At 38.1% G+C, this 13,315-nt stretch overlaps 1 protein-coding gene across 1 annotated transcript in view; it reads left to right on the top strand.

Annotated features, from left to right (window-relative positions):
- The window catches only part of SPON1 (spondin 1), a 197,999-nt gene that overhangs the window by 51,118 nt on the left and 133,566 nt on the right, over positions 1 to 13,315 (top strand). Inside the window, exons 4-5 of the mRNA XM_062577305.1 lie at positions 9,223 to 9,296; positions 12,081 to 12,203. Of these exons, the coding sequence (XP_062433289.1) occupies positions 9,223 to 9,296; positions 12,081 to 12,203 (197 nt within the window). The remainder of the gene's footprint in view (positions 1 to 9,222; positions 9,297 to 12,080; positions 12,204 to 13,315) is intronic.

Here is a 13,315-nt window from a genome sequence, read left to right on the forward strand (position 1 = left end):
TAATCTGTGGTTCATTAATATTAATGTCTACAGAACAGCACAAGTATTGGAAATTCTGACCTTCCTGCCAATGACCCTGATAGAGTAAATGTTAAAGGAGACGATTGGATCACAGTAAGGGCAATACCTGTGGATATGTTAAAGTTATGTTTAGTCCTAGCAGCTAATAAGCATTCCCAAACGTCAGCTGATTAACACAGCTCTGGTACTGACGGTCTTATGAATTCATACATTACTGGGAACAGCTTTTTCTTTTGGTCTGTTATAGCAAAAGGACTGCCAGTGCTGCTGATGTGGTGAGTAATGAGACATAAAAAGAATGTATTAATTTTTGGTGTTTTTAGAACTGAAACATGAAGAGCAAAAAACCTACTGCACAGGTTTGCTCTCACCTCATTCTTTAACAGTTTGTTTACTAGATTTTTTCAACAATAATTGTTACAGATCCTTACTCCAACTAAGTTTTGCAACCCGAACAACTGCATGAACCAGAGACACCACCCTAACACTAGCTGTGGCCACAAATTTGTTGCAGCAATTTTTTGACAAGACTTAAAGGAGGAGCCTGCTGAAAACTTCCCTAATGATTTAGAATAATTTCATAGATTATTCTGAACCATTTTGGTAATTGCATTTGTTGTCTCATGATCAGACTGATCTTTCAGCTAATTATCAAATACAATCTGAATGTGCCTTCTTCCCATACACTGTCTATTCAGAATGGGGAAAGACAAAAGATATCAGCTGCTGATCTCAGGCCTTCTATCTTTATTGGTTCTTTCTTTTCCTTCCTTCCCTTACACTCATGTCTTCGAGCATAAGCATCCCATGTCTTGTGGCATCAACCGTTTGAATGTTCAGCAGGCTGCAGGTTCAACTGTCAGTGAAAGCTCTTGGAAAAGACCAGACAGAAGAGTGGCAGTTGCTGAAGGTGTTAATTCTTGAAAGCTGAAAACTCTGGCTCAGCTACAGTAAGGAAACTGGAGGTCTCTTCATGCTGATGGTTCCAGGTCCAGTTACAGTGCATTTAGGGAATCCAATTAATGTCAAGTACTAAAGGTATTTGTCCTATCTATACATGCATTAAAATGAAACTTCTTTAGGCAAATACATTAATAAAAATAAAGCCTCTTTTAAGAAAAATGAAAGTAAACATTTTAGTATCAAATCAAGTTAGCTTACTGACAGTGAGTATTAATTTGTTCTGTTACATATGGTGGTGCTTTAACTTTCAGATAATGTTACTGAAATGAGATGAAGATTTTTCTGGTCTTGGAAAGTTTTTTGTACTTGGATTCATGCAACTATGAACTTAATCAGTATTCTGTAAAGGGGATGGACATAATTGGTATATTGTTCTTGTTGTATAATTTTAATATATAAATATACCTTCTTCTGATTGCTGTGCAAGAGAGGAGTATCAGCAGAGGACAAGCAGTGACAATTTGTTAATTTTCTAAGTGAGGACTTGTGAGGAGTAGTGCGTGCAGAGAGTTTAAAACATGATCTTTCCTTGTCCTGGTGGATGACAAATTGACCATGAGCCAGCAATATGCCCTTGTGGCCAAGAATGCCAATGGTATCCTGGGGTGTATTAGGAAGAGTGTTGCCAGCAGGTCGAGGAAGGTGATCCTGCCCCTCTACTCAGCCCTGGGGAGGCCTCATCTTGAGTACTGTGTCCAGTTCTGGGCTCCCCAGTACGAGAGAGAACAGGAGCTACTGGAAAGAGTCCAGTGTAGGGCTACAAAGATGATCAGAGGGCTGGAGCATCTGCCCTATGAGGAATGGCTGCGAGAGCTGGGCCTGTTTAGCCTGGAGAAGAGAAGACTGAGAAGAGAAGATCTTATCAATGTGTATAAGTACCTGAAGGGAGGGTGTCAAGGGGATGGGGCCAAACTCTTTTCAGTTGTCCCATGTGACACGACAAGAGGCAGTGGGCAGAAATTGAAGTACAGGAAGTTCCGCCTGACCGTGAGGGGGAATTTCTTCACTGTGAGAGTGACAGAGCCCTGGCACAGGTTGCCCAGAGAGGATGTGGAGTCTCCTTCTCTGGAGATCTTCAAGGCCACCTGGATGCAACCCTGTCTAACGTGCTCTAGGTGATCCTGCTTGAGCCGGGGGGGGAAGGGAGGGTTGGACTAGATGATCTCTGGAGGTCCCTTCCAACCTCAACCATCCTGTGATTCTGCGTGGTTCATCTGCTGCTTCCTGGCGTAGTTTGGGAAGTGGGCTGCCCACTCAGAAAAGGATGACTTGGTTGCATTCCCTGGAATATCCTGAGGAAGCAATCCTTATGTCCTCTCTGCAGATGGAGGAGAGTCATACAGGTTGCATAGTCCTTTTAAGCAGAAATAAAGCCATTCTTGACAAGTTGTATTTCTTGTTTTCATTTTTGTTTTTGAATTTAGGATTTGTTAGTTAATAGAGAAATGCTACCTCCTCTGTGAAATCGTTGCCTTATCAGACCTTACCACAAGTTAGCTCAATGAATGTTACCATCAGGTGGTATCAGACTAGACTGCAGCTCTGGCCTCACTAGCTTGATAAAAACTATACTCCCACCTTTGATAGACTGTGATCTCTACTACACAGAGTTAGTACTTAGAATAGTGAAGTAAATATATCCTCTAACCAGTGCTTCTAGTATTTTCTAACTCTTCTTTACAGTGTAATTTATGTTTACTCTTGAAATCCAAGGAGATGGTACTTACCACAAAAAACTGTGGCTAGCAAAATACTTAGTGAGGATATAGCCCACAAATAGCAATGGGCATTAAGGAACCTGATATTTGCTCAAGAGGCCTAGGCAAACTCATGTCTTCATCCTTCTATTTTTTCTTTATTTTCTCCTTTGTTGCAAGTAAAAGATATGCGATGTATATGTCAGAAATGATCCTGTCAGTATGAGGTTTTTTTCCTCAAGATTTTAAATTTAATATTTATGCCTTGTGATCATTCAAGCAAAGAAGAGAGAGATTTTCTGAGGACAAATACAACGCAGCACCACATATAATTTTCCCTTAGAGCTTTTTGTTGTATTATATATGATAGCCGAATCAGTCCTGAAGTCAGTGAGCTGCTGCGCATGCATGTGGCATTAGAACTGAGTAGGATATAAAGGACAACCAGAAGGTTTTTGAAGCTGGAACGTATTCATAAGACAAATTTTGAGTATAAACTCAATTTTGTTTTCTGACAATGTGGGTGAAACGGATTTAAGAGTAAAACCAGAATAGAATATTTTGGTGTTCCCTAAAACACTTTTTTCTCCTGCCATCTCATGGGTTTTTAAATACTAATTTTTACTCCCTACCTCTTGCAATATCACTGTCAGCAGTAATTGTTTTCCCATATGTATAAATCAGTAAGATTGTCCCATACTGGGAATTACCTCATTTGTAACTGCTGTAACACCAAGCCAAGAAATTTAACACTGCAAAGCCATATGGAAATGTTCTTTTTCATTAAAATTTTATGCTCTTCCTTTGAGAATCAAGAGATACAGTGATTTGTCACCTAGAGAAGAGATGTAACTGCCTATCAGGATGGGGGAGGTAACGACAAGGGCATCACATACGGTACTACTTTGGTTCATGTCGGCTCTGACTTGGTATGGTACTTAAAACATATTCCATATATATCATTAGAGAAGAAGGCTTCAGAAGGAGGTGTTTAGCTCTGTAAGCTGACAGAACTGGAAGAAGAGGACAAGTTTTCAAATTCAGCATACCTTCACCCGCTCCGGCAAAATCTGTTTTATTAAAATGTAACTCCATTATTGTACTTCATGGCTTTGATGTAAGCTTGAAAAATGTCATAGAAACAATTCTTAAAGATCCTCTTCCTTACTTCTTTTGTCACATCATTACACCCACAGACAGAACTTTAAAATAAAAGAGTATTTTTGTTGATGCTGTGATTTGACAAAAAGAGTAAGGAAGATGATCTGAAACTGTTACTATGGAAAAAAGAAAAAAAGTATTCATAGTTTCTGGGGTGACTTGGAGTATTCGCAAGGCTGCTCTAAATTTTTATGGTGTACGACATTTCTGGTCTGTTAATATCCCAAATGCAATATATGCGACTCTCGTGAAGCCTTTCCCAGCAGGGTGGCACAGTCAAGTGCTGGAGAGGGAACACCTCCTTCCAGGCAGCTTCCTTAGGGCAGATCCCTCTTCACACACCAACCAGGACAAGGGCTGCAACCGACTGGTACCCAACCTGTCAGCATTCCTGAGCTGTAGTGCCAAGCCAAATATTAGAGAAGCTACCTGATACTCTCTCATTTTGCTGAGGATTGCAAAACAGAAATAATAATAAACAACATTTTTAGGGTTCTTCAATTTTAGGGGTTTTTAATAAAAAACAGGTGCTACTAGATGTATAGAAAAGGAAATGAGTTTGCTTGTGGTATATATGAGTTTGTCCCTTTTAAAACGGTGAGGCAAAAGCTTCAACACAAATCCCAAAGTATCATTTTGAAGGTAAAGAGACAAACAGATTTTGAAGTCATGTTTCTTTTATTTTTCTTTCTTATTTCATAGTATACTGTAATATGTTGGGGGGAGAGCTGATTTTCATTTTCCCATTTTGATGGGTTGGTTTCATTGATAGTCATAGAGACAAAAAGTCAGTTAAAAATTCCAATATAGCTCTAAGTATATAGAGGTAAAACATCTGGATCTCTCCTTACGATTAAGTTTAGACAGCACTGAAGATTAGAAATGCAAGAAAGGAATTATATGGGCTAAGTGGATGTGTATCTTGTATAAAATTCTTAAAGCTTTATTGCTTTTCTGTAAAAATTAGACATTTAATTTTTAGTGTGTTTTTTATAAGCCTCAAAACTTGAGGCAAGTTTCTTTAGTCAAAACCAGAACTATTACGGAGGAATAAAAGTTATGTGAGAATAATAAATAACAAATAAAAGGTGATAATAATAAAAAGCAGGTAAATATACTATTCAGATTCTTCAGTCAGTCTTTAATCTAAAAGTTGATTATCAAAACTACACATTTTTATATTAATTTAATACTATATCTGAGTGCATCTAATGTTGTGTGCCTAATCTGGGTATTTATGCATCCACGTTAGATACCAATCCTATTCTATTTAGAAGCAATAACGAAACTCCTTTTGGCTTCATGAAGATGATTGACTCCGTACATAATTTCAAACACAGCTGAAGAGACGGTGACTCAGAAAGCTGTGAAGATCTTGTTGTTAGGAAAGAAACTGTTCCCTTGGGGTTTCTCATGCATGAGATGATAACTACAACAGAAAGACTAAGTGAACTTTAGGCTTCAAAAAAATCTTTGTACATTTTATTTCTAAAAGAGCTATTTCTGACATTCAGTACATAAACTGTTTTTGCTATCTACAGATTTGGGAAGTTCTTTACCAACCCTCCCCCCCCCCTTTTTTAGTGTAGGTGTGTTTTAGAGTAATTTAAGTTTGAAGGGACCCCTGGGGTTCCAGTCCACTGTCCTGTTTGAAGTAGGTGCTTTTGCAGCAGGTTGCTCAGGGACTTTTGTGATCAAGTTTTGAATATCTCTGGGGGATGGGGATCGTACAACCTCTCTGGGCAACCTGTTCCAATGTTTAATCACCTTGCCTACCCTCATGGTGAAAAAGGTTTTCTGTATGTCTAGATGGCTTTTCCTATCTTCCAGCTTGCCTGTTGACTTGCATCCTATCACCGTGCACCTTTGAGAAAAGCCTGGTCCTGTCTTTTCTGTATCTTTCCATTAGATAGTTAAAGACAGGAATAAGTTTCCCCCCTTTAGCCCTTTCTTTGTAGATTGAGCAAACCCAGTTGTCCCAGCCTGTTTCCATATATTGTGTGCTGTATTTCCTTAATTGCCTTGATGGCTCTCTACTGGACTCATCCAATAAGTCAATGTCTTTCTTGCACAGCCCAAAACAGGCTGCAATACTGAAGATGTGCTCTCACGAGTGCTGGTTAGAGGGGGAGGATCTTGTCCCCAGCCTTGCTGGCCACACTCTTGCTCTGCAAGGATCCTCTGCAACTTGGGGTGCTTCTGGCCTCCTTTGCTGGGGGGACCTGCTGCTGACTTGTTCAACTTGTCCACATGGCTCCCAGGCGCTGTTCTGCAAAGCTGCTCTCTAACCAGCGGGTGGGTGCCCAGCCTGTACTGCTGCAGCTGGGCTGTTCCAGCCCACACGCAGGACTTTGCCTTTGATGTTTTAAGGGGTTTCTGCCAACCCATTTCTCAAGCCTGGGAAGGCCTCTCTGTACAGCCTTGCCCTCCAGCGTGTCCGCTGCTTCCCCATTTTGGTGTTCTCCACAAACCTGTTGAGGCTGCATTCCAGCCTATCATCCAGGACCATTAATAAAGATGTTATTGGCCCTAGTGTTGATCCCTGAGGACCTCTTGTAGTAACTGGCTGCATATAAGAACCTGGCTGCAGTATGAGATACTAAATTATCTTGACAATATATGAGTTGTGATGATGTGAAGACATTTCAACTCAGAGGACTGTTAGTCTAAATTTTATTAATCATCCTAAGTGCTTGTTTGCCAGTTTTATGGTACAGTGCTGTAAGAACTGTGATTGATTGATGGTGTATCAAAATTTGTAGGTGTTTTAATGAGTCTGTGTGAAAAGAAAGGTTCTCATTTGCAGTGTAGCATCCAAAAATCTTTAAAGTTTTGGTTTTGAATGCAAGAGCCATAAAAACTAAGAGGCTATCACAGGCTGGCTGTTGTTGGGTTCATAGTCTTACTGGTAGCTTTTTCCCCCCCTTGTTTCTTTCTGGGAACCCTGGAAAAGATTTCTGAGAAAGCTTTCATTCCACTTCTCACATACTTGGTCAGTCTTCTGGGTTGATTTAAATTGTCCCACAACAGTTCTCATATTAATACAAGACAGATTTAACTAACTATAGGTTTCATTCACTTTGTTATTTGCTCCAGACTTGTATTTATCCCTAGTGTAAATACTCCCTTGTACAAAAGAGGCCTAGGAGTTTCCCTTCACCAAATACTGGCAGATCACACTCTTGCTCTCTGTAAAAGGCAATGTACTTTTTCTCTTCTTCACACTGTTTTTTCACAGCCTTGGTTGGTTGCCTGGATTATCATTTGCCACATTAGCCTTTACATGATGTAGGCCCAATTATGAAGAAGGGTAAGCTGTAGTTTTCTGCACCTCTTTCAGTTTAATCTAGCTTTTAACAATTTTACAAAAATAAGCTACTTTGCTGTATACTTTCTATACAACTCTGACTTTGTATTCTGGCAAAGGAAGCACAGGGGAATTACATTTTATTTTTAATAATGTTATGGAGTGGGACATTGTCAAAGACAGGTTCACATCACTTAACATTTTTAGGAAATAATACAGTCTTATTTTTCTTTTCACTTGGACTGGTATGAATGAGGAGTAACTATAGGGAGATCAATATAATTATTTAACTGTAATGTTGAGGTAAGAGAAGAATCTGGGCCTTGCTGTTCAGAGTTTTATGGACTTGATTAGACAGTTGTCTTGCTTAATATAATAGAGAATATTTAAGAGCAGAGGTGTTAAATTTATGCTAATAGCATATGAGCGATGATACAAAGGTTTGATAGAAGAACAAAGAATACCAGCTCCCAAAGCATGTTCTCCTCAGGGAACTCTCCTCCATCCAAATAATGCTTTTTTCTTATTCTTTAAATTTAACCAAATTCTACCTATTTTCTTACAGAAAGAGCATGAAAGTTGCATTTGAATTAATATAGTTAGAAAATGTTCTAAAAAGCTAGTTAAATTGAATTAGGCCTGCAAGGGGTAGCTTCAGCCCTCGGGGCTATTCCGGTCCTTTGCACTCCCAGACTGTACAGTGCATACAGTTCAGACTGCACTAAATAGAGTCAACATTGCAACATGTCATTATCAGGTGGGAACTACTGGCACTCTGTATTTGAAGGAAAAGATTTTGTTGTGATTTTAATATACTTGTTCAGATTTTCTGAAAACCAGCTTGATATTAGATGGGAGAATAGATATTTTAATATCTGCACTAACTTACTGATGTATAGGTACTTGATGATAGTAGATAGTTATAATAAAGGCAGAGCAGACCCAGAGAAGAGCGACAAGCAGTTAAAGAAACAGTCCGGGCTTTCATACTGTCACTTCAAAAAAATCCAGGGCTTCCCAGTGGCCAGCACAAGCTCACATGCCCTCTGCCCTCTAGGAGCCTTTTTAAAGCAGCGAGCAGGGAACTGGTATTGTCTCTGTTGGAGCAAGCGGCTTCTGAAAGAGTGGCAGTACATGCTCAAGAGTGAAAGCGGCAGTGTTGCTTAAAAAATAAAAATCTCAATGTAAACGGGCATTTAAAAAGAGTTAAATCTTCAAAATTATTTGAGTTGACTTGTCTTCTTCCGTTATATATTTTTTACAGTAGAGTGTTGGTTTTGGAATCTACCGTACAGTAGATACGATGCTAGTCTTCTTTTTTTTTTTTCACTGACTTGGCAATCTTTCATAAAAAATTCAATTCATAATCTTTCAAATGAGAGACTAAAAGCTAAATTTCAGCTGTACAATTTGCAATTTTTTTAAAAAATTGCACGCTAACTCTGATTTTACCTGTTTCATTTTCATATTCAAAATCCCCAGACAAACTGAGTCTTACGAACCTGTATTTTGTTTGATCCGTAAGTCTTAGTCAGTGTTTCAGATTTAATTTATTTTAAAATGACTTGTCTTTTGGAATTGTTGAATTGCTTTGAAAGACTTTAGCATATGCTAGTTCTATGTCTAACCTCCATTTTACATTGAATTGCTGTGTTACATCAGAAGTATTTATCTCTTCAGCATGCTAAGTAATTTCCTATGAATAGATGCTTGTTTTAGCTGTACTGTTTTTTGATTGAGTGCAATTTCAATATGTCATACGAGATTCAATTGAAATATTGAATATTCAGTTGACAACAATACATTTCAAAAGCACAGACTTTCACCATGTGACTTCTCTAAAGGTAAGAGAAGTGTGATTACATCTCTGAAGATAACAACAATTCAAGTTTCTGCAAAATTTAATGAAATGAAAGTTGAAATACTATGCTATCTGTAGTACTGTTTGTATTATCAGGAGAGGTTAGTATACCTAGATTTTTAGTACTCCAGTTCTGTTCTTTTACTAGTTTTTGATTTATTAGCTTATTTTTAAAAGGAATAAATGCATTTTATACTTTTTTTTCTTTATAGAGCCAGTATTGTGCAAAAGCGCATAATTTATTTTCAAGATGAAGGATCCCTCACCAAAAAAATTTGTGAACAAGGTAAGATGAAGTAAAGTATCTTTCTGCCCTCATCTGCCTTCAAATTTGGGATCTTCTACTCAATTGTGTTCTTCTTTACCATGTGTACTGTTCGTGTGATCTTCCTTGCTTTCCCCTGAATGTGATCCTTTTACCTTTTTCCCTAACCTGAATGTGAAAGCCTTTTACTTGCAGGCCATCATTGCCCAAACGTAAGTACAGCAGAGGTTTTTGAAATTCACATGAGGAAGGAAAAACAGGTAGAATTATCTCTTTGTGGTGGTCTTTATGTTTCTGCATATGTAAATTTCTCTTCCCCAGGAAGTCTGTTTAGTGAAGGAAGTTAAGATAATCTCATTTTCCTGTTTTTCCTAGTGTGTTTTGTAGTTACTTTCATGCTAGCTTGTTAAAACCAGAGTAGTCATGGCAATATATACGTATTTTGGGGGGAATTCTTTGAAGTACCTTAAGAGTATAAACTCCTTTTGAAAACTATGGGAAATTTTGTAGCTAAATTCTCCAGGGACTTTATGAAATCCTTCATCAATTCATAATATACAGCATATTAAAAATGAATGAAACATGAAAAATGACCCGTATATGTAATGCTGGCAGATGGTATTACTTTTGTTACTCTATAAGTAAGTAAATATGTGTATGCTACAGCTGTAAATGTTAGGGGTGGTTCTTCATCTTTGCAGGAGGAGTCATCTGTTGTAAATCTCTTTGTAATAACTGCTGTCTGTTCTCTTGATACTAGCATGTGTGTTGACTTTTGATTTAACTTTAACATCAGATAATAGAGTTCTTTTCAGAAGAGACTTCCTAAATATTTTTGAAAAGTAATAACTTTATGCAGAAGCGCAGAGATAATTTTTATGGGATAATTCCTATTTCTTCTCCCTGCAAGTTTAGAATTAGAAGAAAGCTGCTTCCTTTTTGAGGTACTTACCAGGCTATCCTTCATTTTTAAAAACTGAATTTATGCCAGTAAAGCATTTAATTGTATTTAATAAATGTGGAGTCTCTGCATGTAGCCAAGAAACTCATATGTCGTAATTTTGTGCTGTTCCAAATACGGAAAAATGTATGCTAGGCTTGCTGGAAAATAACATTCAGTGTTGAATATGATGTAAAAAGCTATCAGAGTAAACAGCAACAGTGAGTTTGATTCCTGAAAAGAAAGAGGACTGAAATATAAAGAGAAAAAGGCAGGACTATTAAACAAAAGCTAGGGATTTGAAATAAATTTAATTCATATCTCTATTTGGAAATTATGTCAAAATCGAACTTACTAACTTTTGCTATGTTTTTAAATATTAGCGTCATATTTGGAGAATGTTAGTTGGCACAGTCAGCTCTGATAGAGGAAGGAGTCTTTGGCCATTGCTACCTACTCAATCTATTTGAAGTATTAACCCTCATTAGAACAGCCAAAACAATTCAGCTTTCACATTCTTCAACACCACAGTTCTTCTAAACTGCATATGACATTAGATAAGGAGAAGGCCATTGGGACTGTTTATAGTTTGAGGGATTTCTGTATTGAGCTGTGTCCTGAACTCACTAAATACTGAGGGAAAACATAGAAGCACATAGTCTTAATAACAAAAGGTTTCTGTTTCAGGCACAGGAATACATGCTTGAGCCTTTGAGGCCAATACAGAATTGCTGTTTGACCTTTCAGAGTAGACGGAAGTAGATAATTCCTTTCTATTGAGAAGAAACTTATGTAACTTGCCTTCAGGTGCTTCAGTAAGACTTCTTGTGTTCACTCACACAGGAGACGATGCAGTCAAGTCCTTAAATCTTTCTACAGATGACAGAAGGACTTGTATTGCTGGCTGATTTTTCATGAACATGTACTAATTTACACAAATAGTACAGTGCTACTGCCATTTGACTTAGACTGAAGATAAGGAGTAGATTTAAATTTTTTGATTATGTTCAGGTTTGACTTTGAAGTTCACATCTGATAACCTCTTCAGAACTGAACATTTTAGGACCATGACCTAGGCTGGAACAGTTCGTCTAGCACATGACCCATACTCTTACAGGGCCTGTTCAGGAGACTGCTAGAGTTCAGAGAATTGATGGTGTCTCCTGGCTCTATACCTCTTCAGCATCATGTGTCCAGGAGGCTGTTGGTTGTAGCATAGCTGAAGGGCTGAAGTGTCCTCAGGAAAGTTGGCAGTAGGACTGCTGTGCTAGACATCATCTAGCCTGATGTCTGTTCCCTGCCTCTCTCTGAGAAGCCATTGGAGAGATTATAGCCAAAAGAGATGCTGGGATTAGCCTGCTCCCTGCCCTCTTCAGGGGATGTTTATCAGATCTGGCCACAGAATCTGTAAGCAGGAGTGTGTGTATGCAGAAGCGTCATTTCTGTTGTGTGTGCTGAGGTCCAGCTGAGATCCCAGAGGATGGCTGTTGCACTTGGCCATTACATCTCGCTGGAGAATTTACACGGTCTGGCTGGCCAGAAGATTGGGCACTGCTCTGAGATCTTACCAATCAGATAAGAACCAGAAACAAACCCCAGTTCTGAATCTGAGGGCAACCAAAATCACAGTGGCACATGTGTATTTAAAAACATGGATTTGAATTACTACATCCATTCATGAATATAATCCAGATATTTCAGGGTGCTTGTTTATTCTAATATAGCCCCAAATTGAAGGCAAACAGAAGAAAAAGTGTTTAACTCAAATTTACTTACTGGAGTATTTATTGTTGTAATTTTGTTTTAACCAGCTGGTGTTGAATTGTAACCATTTTCAATAGCTACTTTCATTGCTGCTTTTTCAGACTCAGACTCAGAAGGTGTGACTGACAAACCGATTTTAGATTGTTGTGCCTGTGGAACTGCCAAATACAGGCTAACTTTTTATGGAAACTGGTCAGAAAAAACACATCCGAAAGATTTTCCACGTGAGTATTACTCTTTTAGGACCTGTAGTGGGGGTTGGAGCTTGTCCTATGGTACAAAACACTACTTATTTACACCTAAGGAGTGTAAATTATGACATATATACAATACTTCTAATACTAAACGTTGGAAATTCATGCATCTTCCTGCAAGTGATACACCTTACAAATGACTTCTGGAGATTTGCCTAAGCTTTTGAACTTTGAGGTACATATGAGATCACATTTTCAAGATCTCTTTGTGGTGAGGTCTACTAAGGTGATTAAGGGACTGGAGCATCTCTCATGCAAGAAGAGGTTGAGAGAGCTGGGACTGGTCGGTCTGGAGAAGAGAAGGCTCGGGGTGATCTGTTCAGTGTATATAAATAGCTTACAGGAGGGTGTAAAGTGGACAAGGCCAGACTCTAGATGAGAGGCAAAGAGCACAAACTCTAAGTTTTCACAGGAAATTCTGCTTGAACACAAGAAAACCAGTCTTTAGTGTGAGAGTGACTGAACTTCGTAAAGGCTTCCTGAACTACAAAATCAATATTGCCACTGCAAAAATCAAAGTAACTGTAGAAAATTGAAGTTACAAAAACATCCATATTAGGCATTTATTCTTTAAATATTGGCTTGACAGTCTGTGACAATAAAGGTTAGGAAATGTTTTAAGAGTGAGTCACATTTATTGGCCTTTAAACTTTGTTATGTTGTATGTAACTGATATTTTTACAACCTTTGTGTGTAGAATTTTTTTTGTATTACTGTCACCGTGTCAGAATGTCATCATGTAATTCAGAGTTGGTTTGTATATCAACTTTTTTGTGGTTGTAACGGTGTAAATGATTTTGCTTACATTGATTCTGTTATATGTCTTGTTGTAGGTTGAACATAGCATAGTTTGAATGTGATTTATCGGTGTAATACATGAGAGGGAAAATAAGTCAAAGAACTAATAATTGCAGGAGTACTCTTTTAGGCTATAGGATGATTTATGTATCTGCCAAGTGGCACACTTTATATGCATTATTTGTGTGAATTTAGCTGGTAGTTAGAAATAGGACATGAGAAAATGATTGAAAACTATAAAATTACTGTGACTTAGTGAGATAATACCAGAAAAAAATGCCCTT

This window comes from Rhea pennata, chromosome 5 (assembly GCF_028389875.1).
Source record: "Rhea pennata isolate bPtePen1 chromosome 5, bPtePen1.pri, whole genome shotgun sequence".
Taxonomy (NCBI): domain Eukaryota; kingdom Metazoa; phylum Chordata; class Aves; order Rheiformes; family Rheidae; genus Rhea; species Rhea pennata.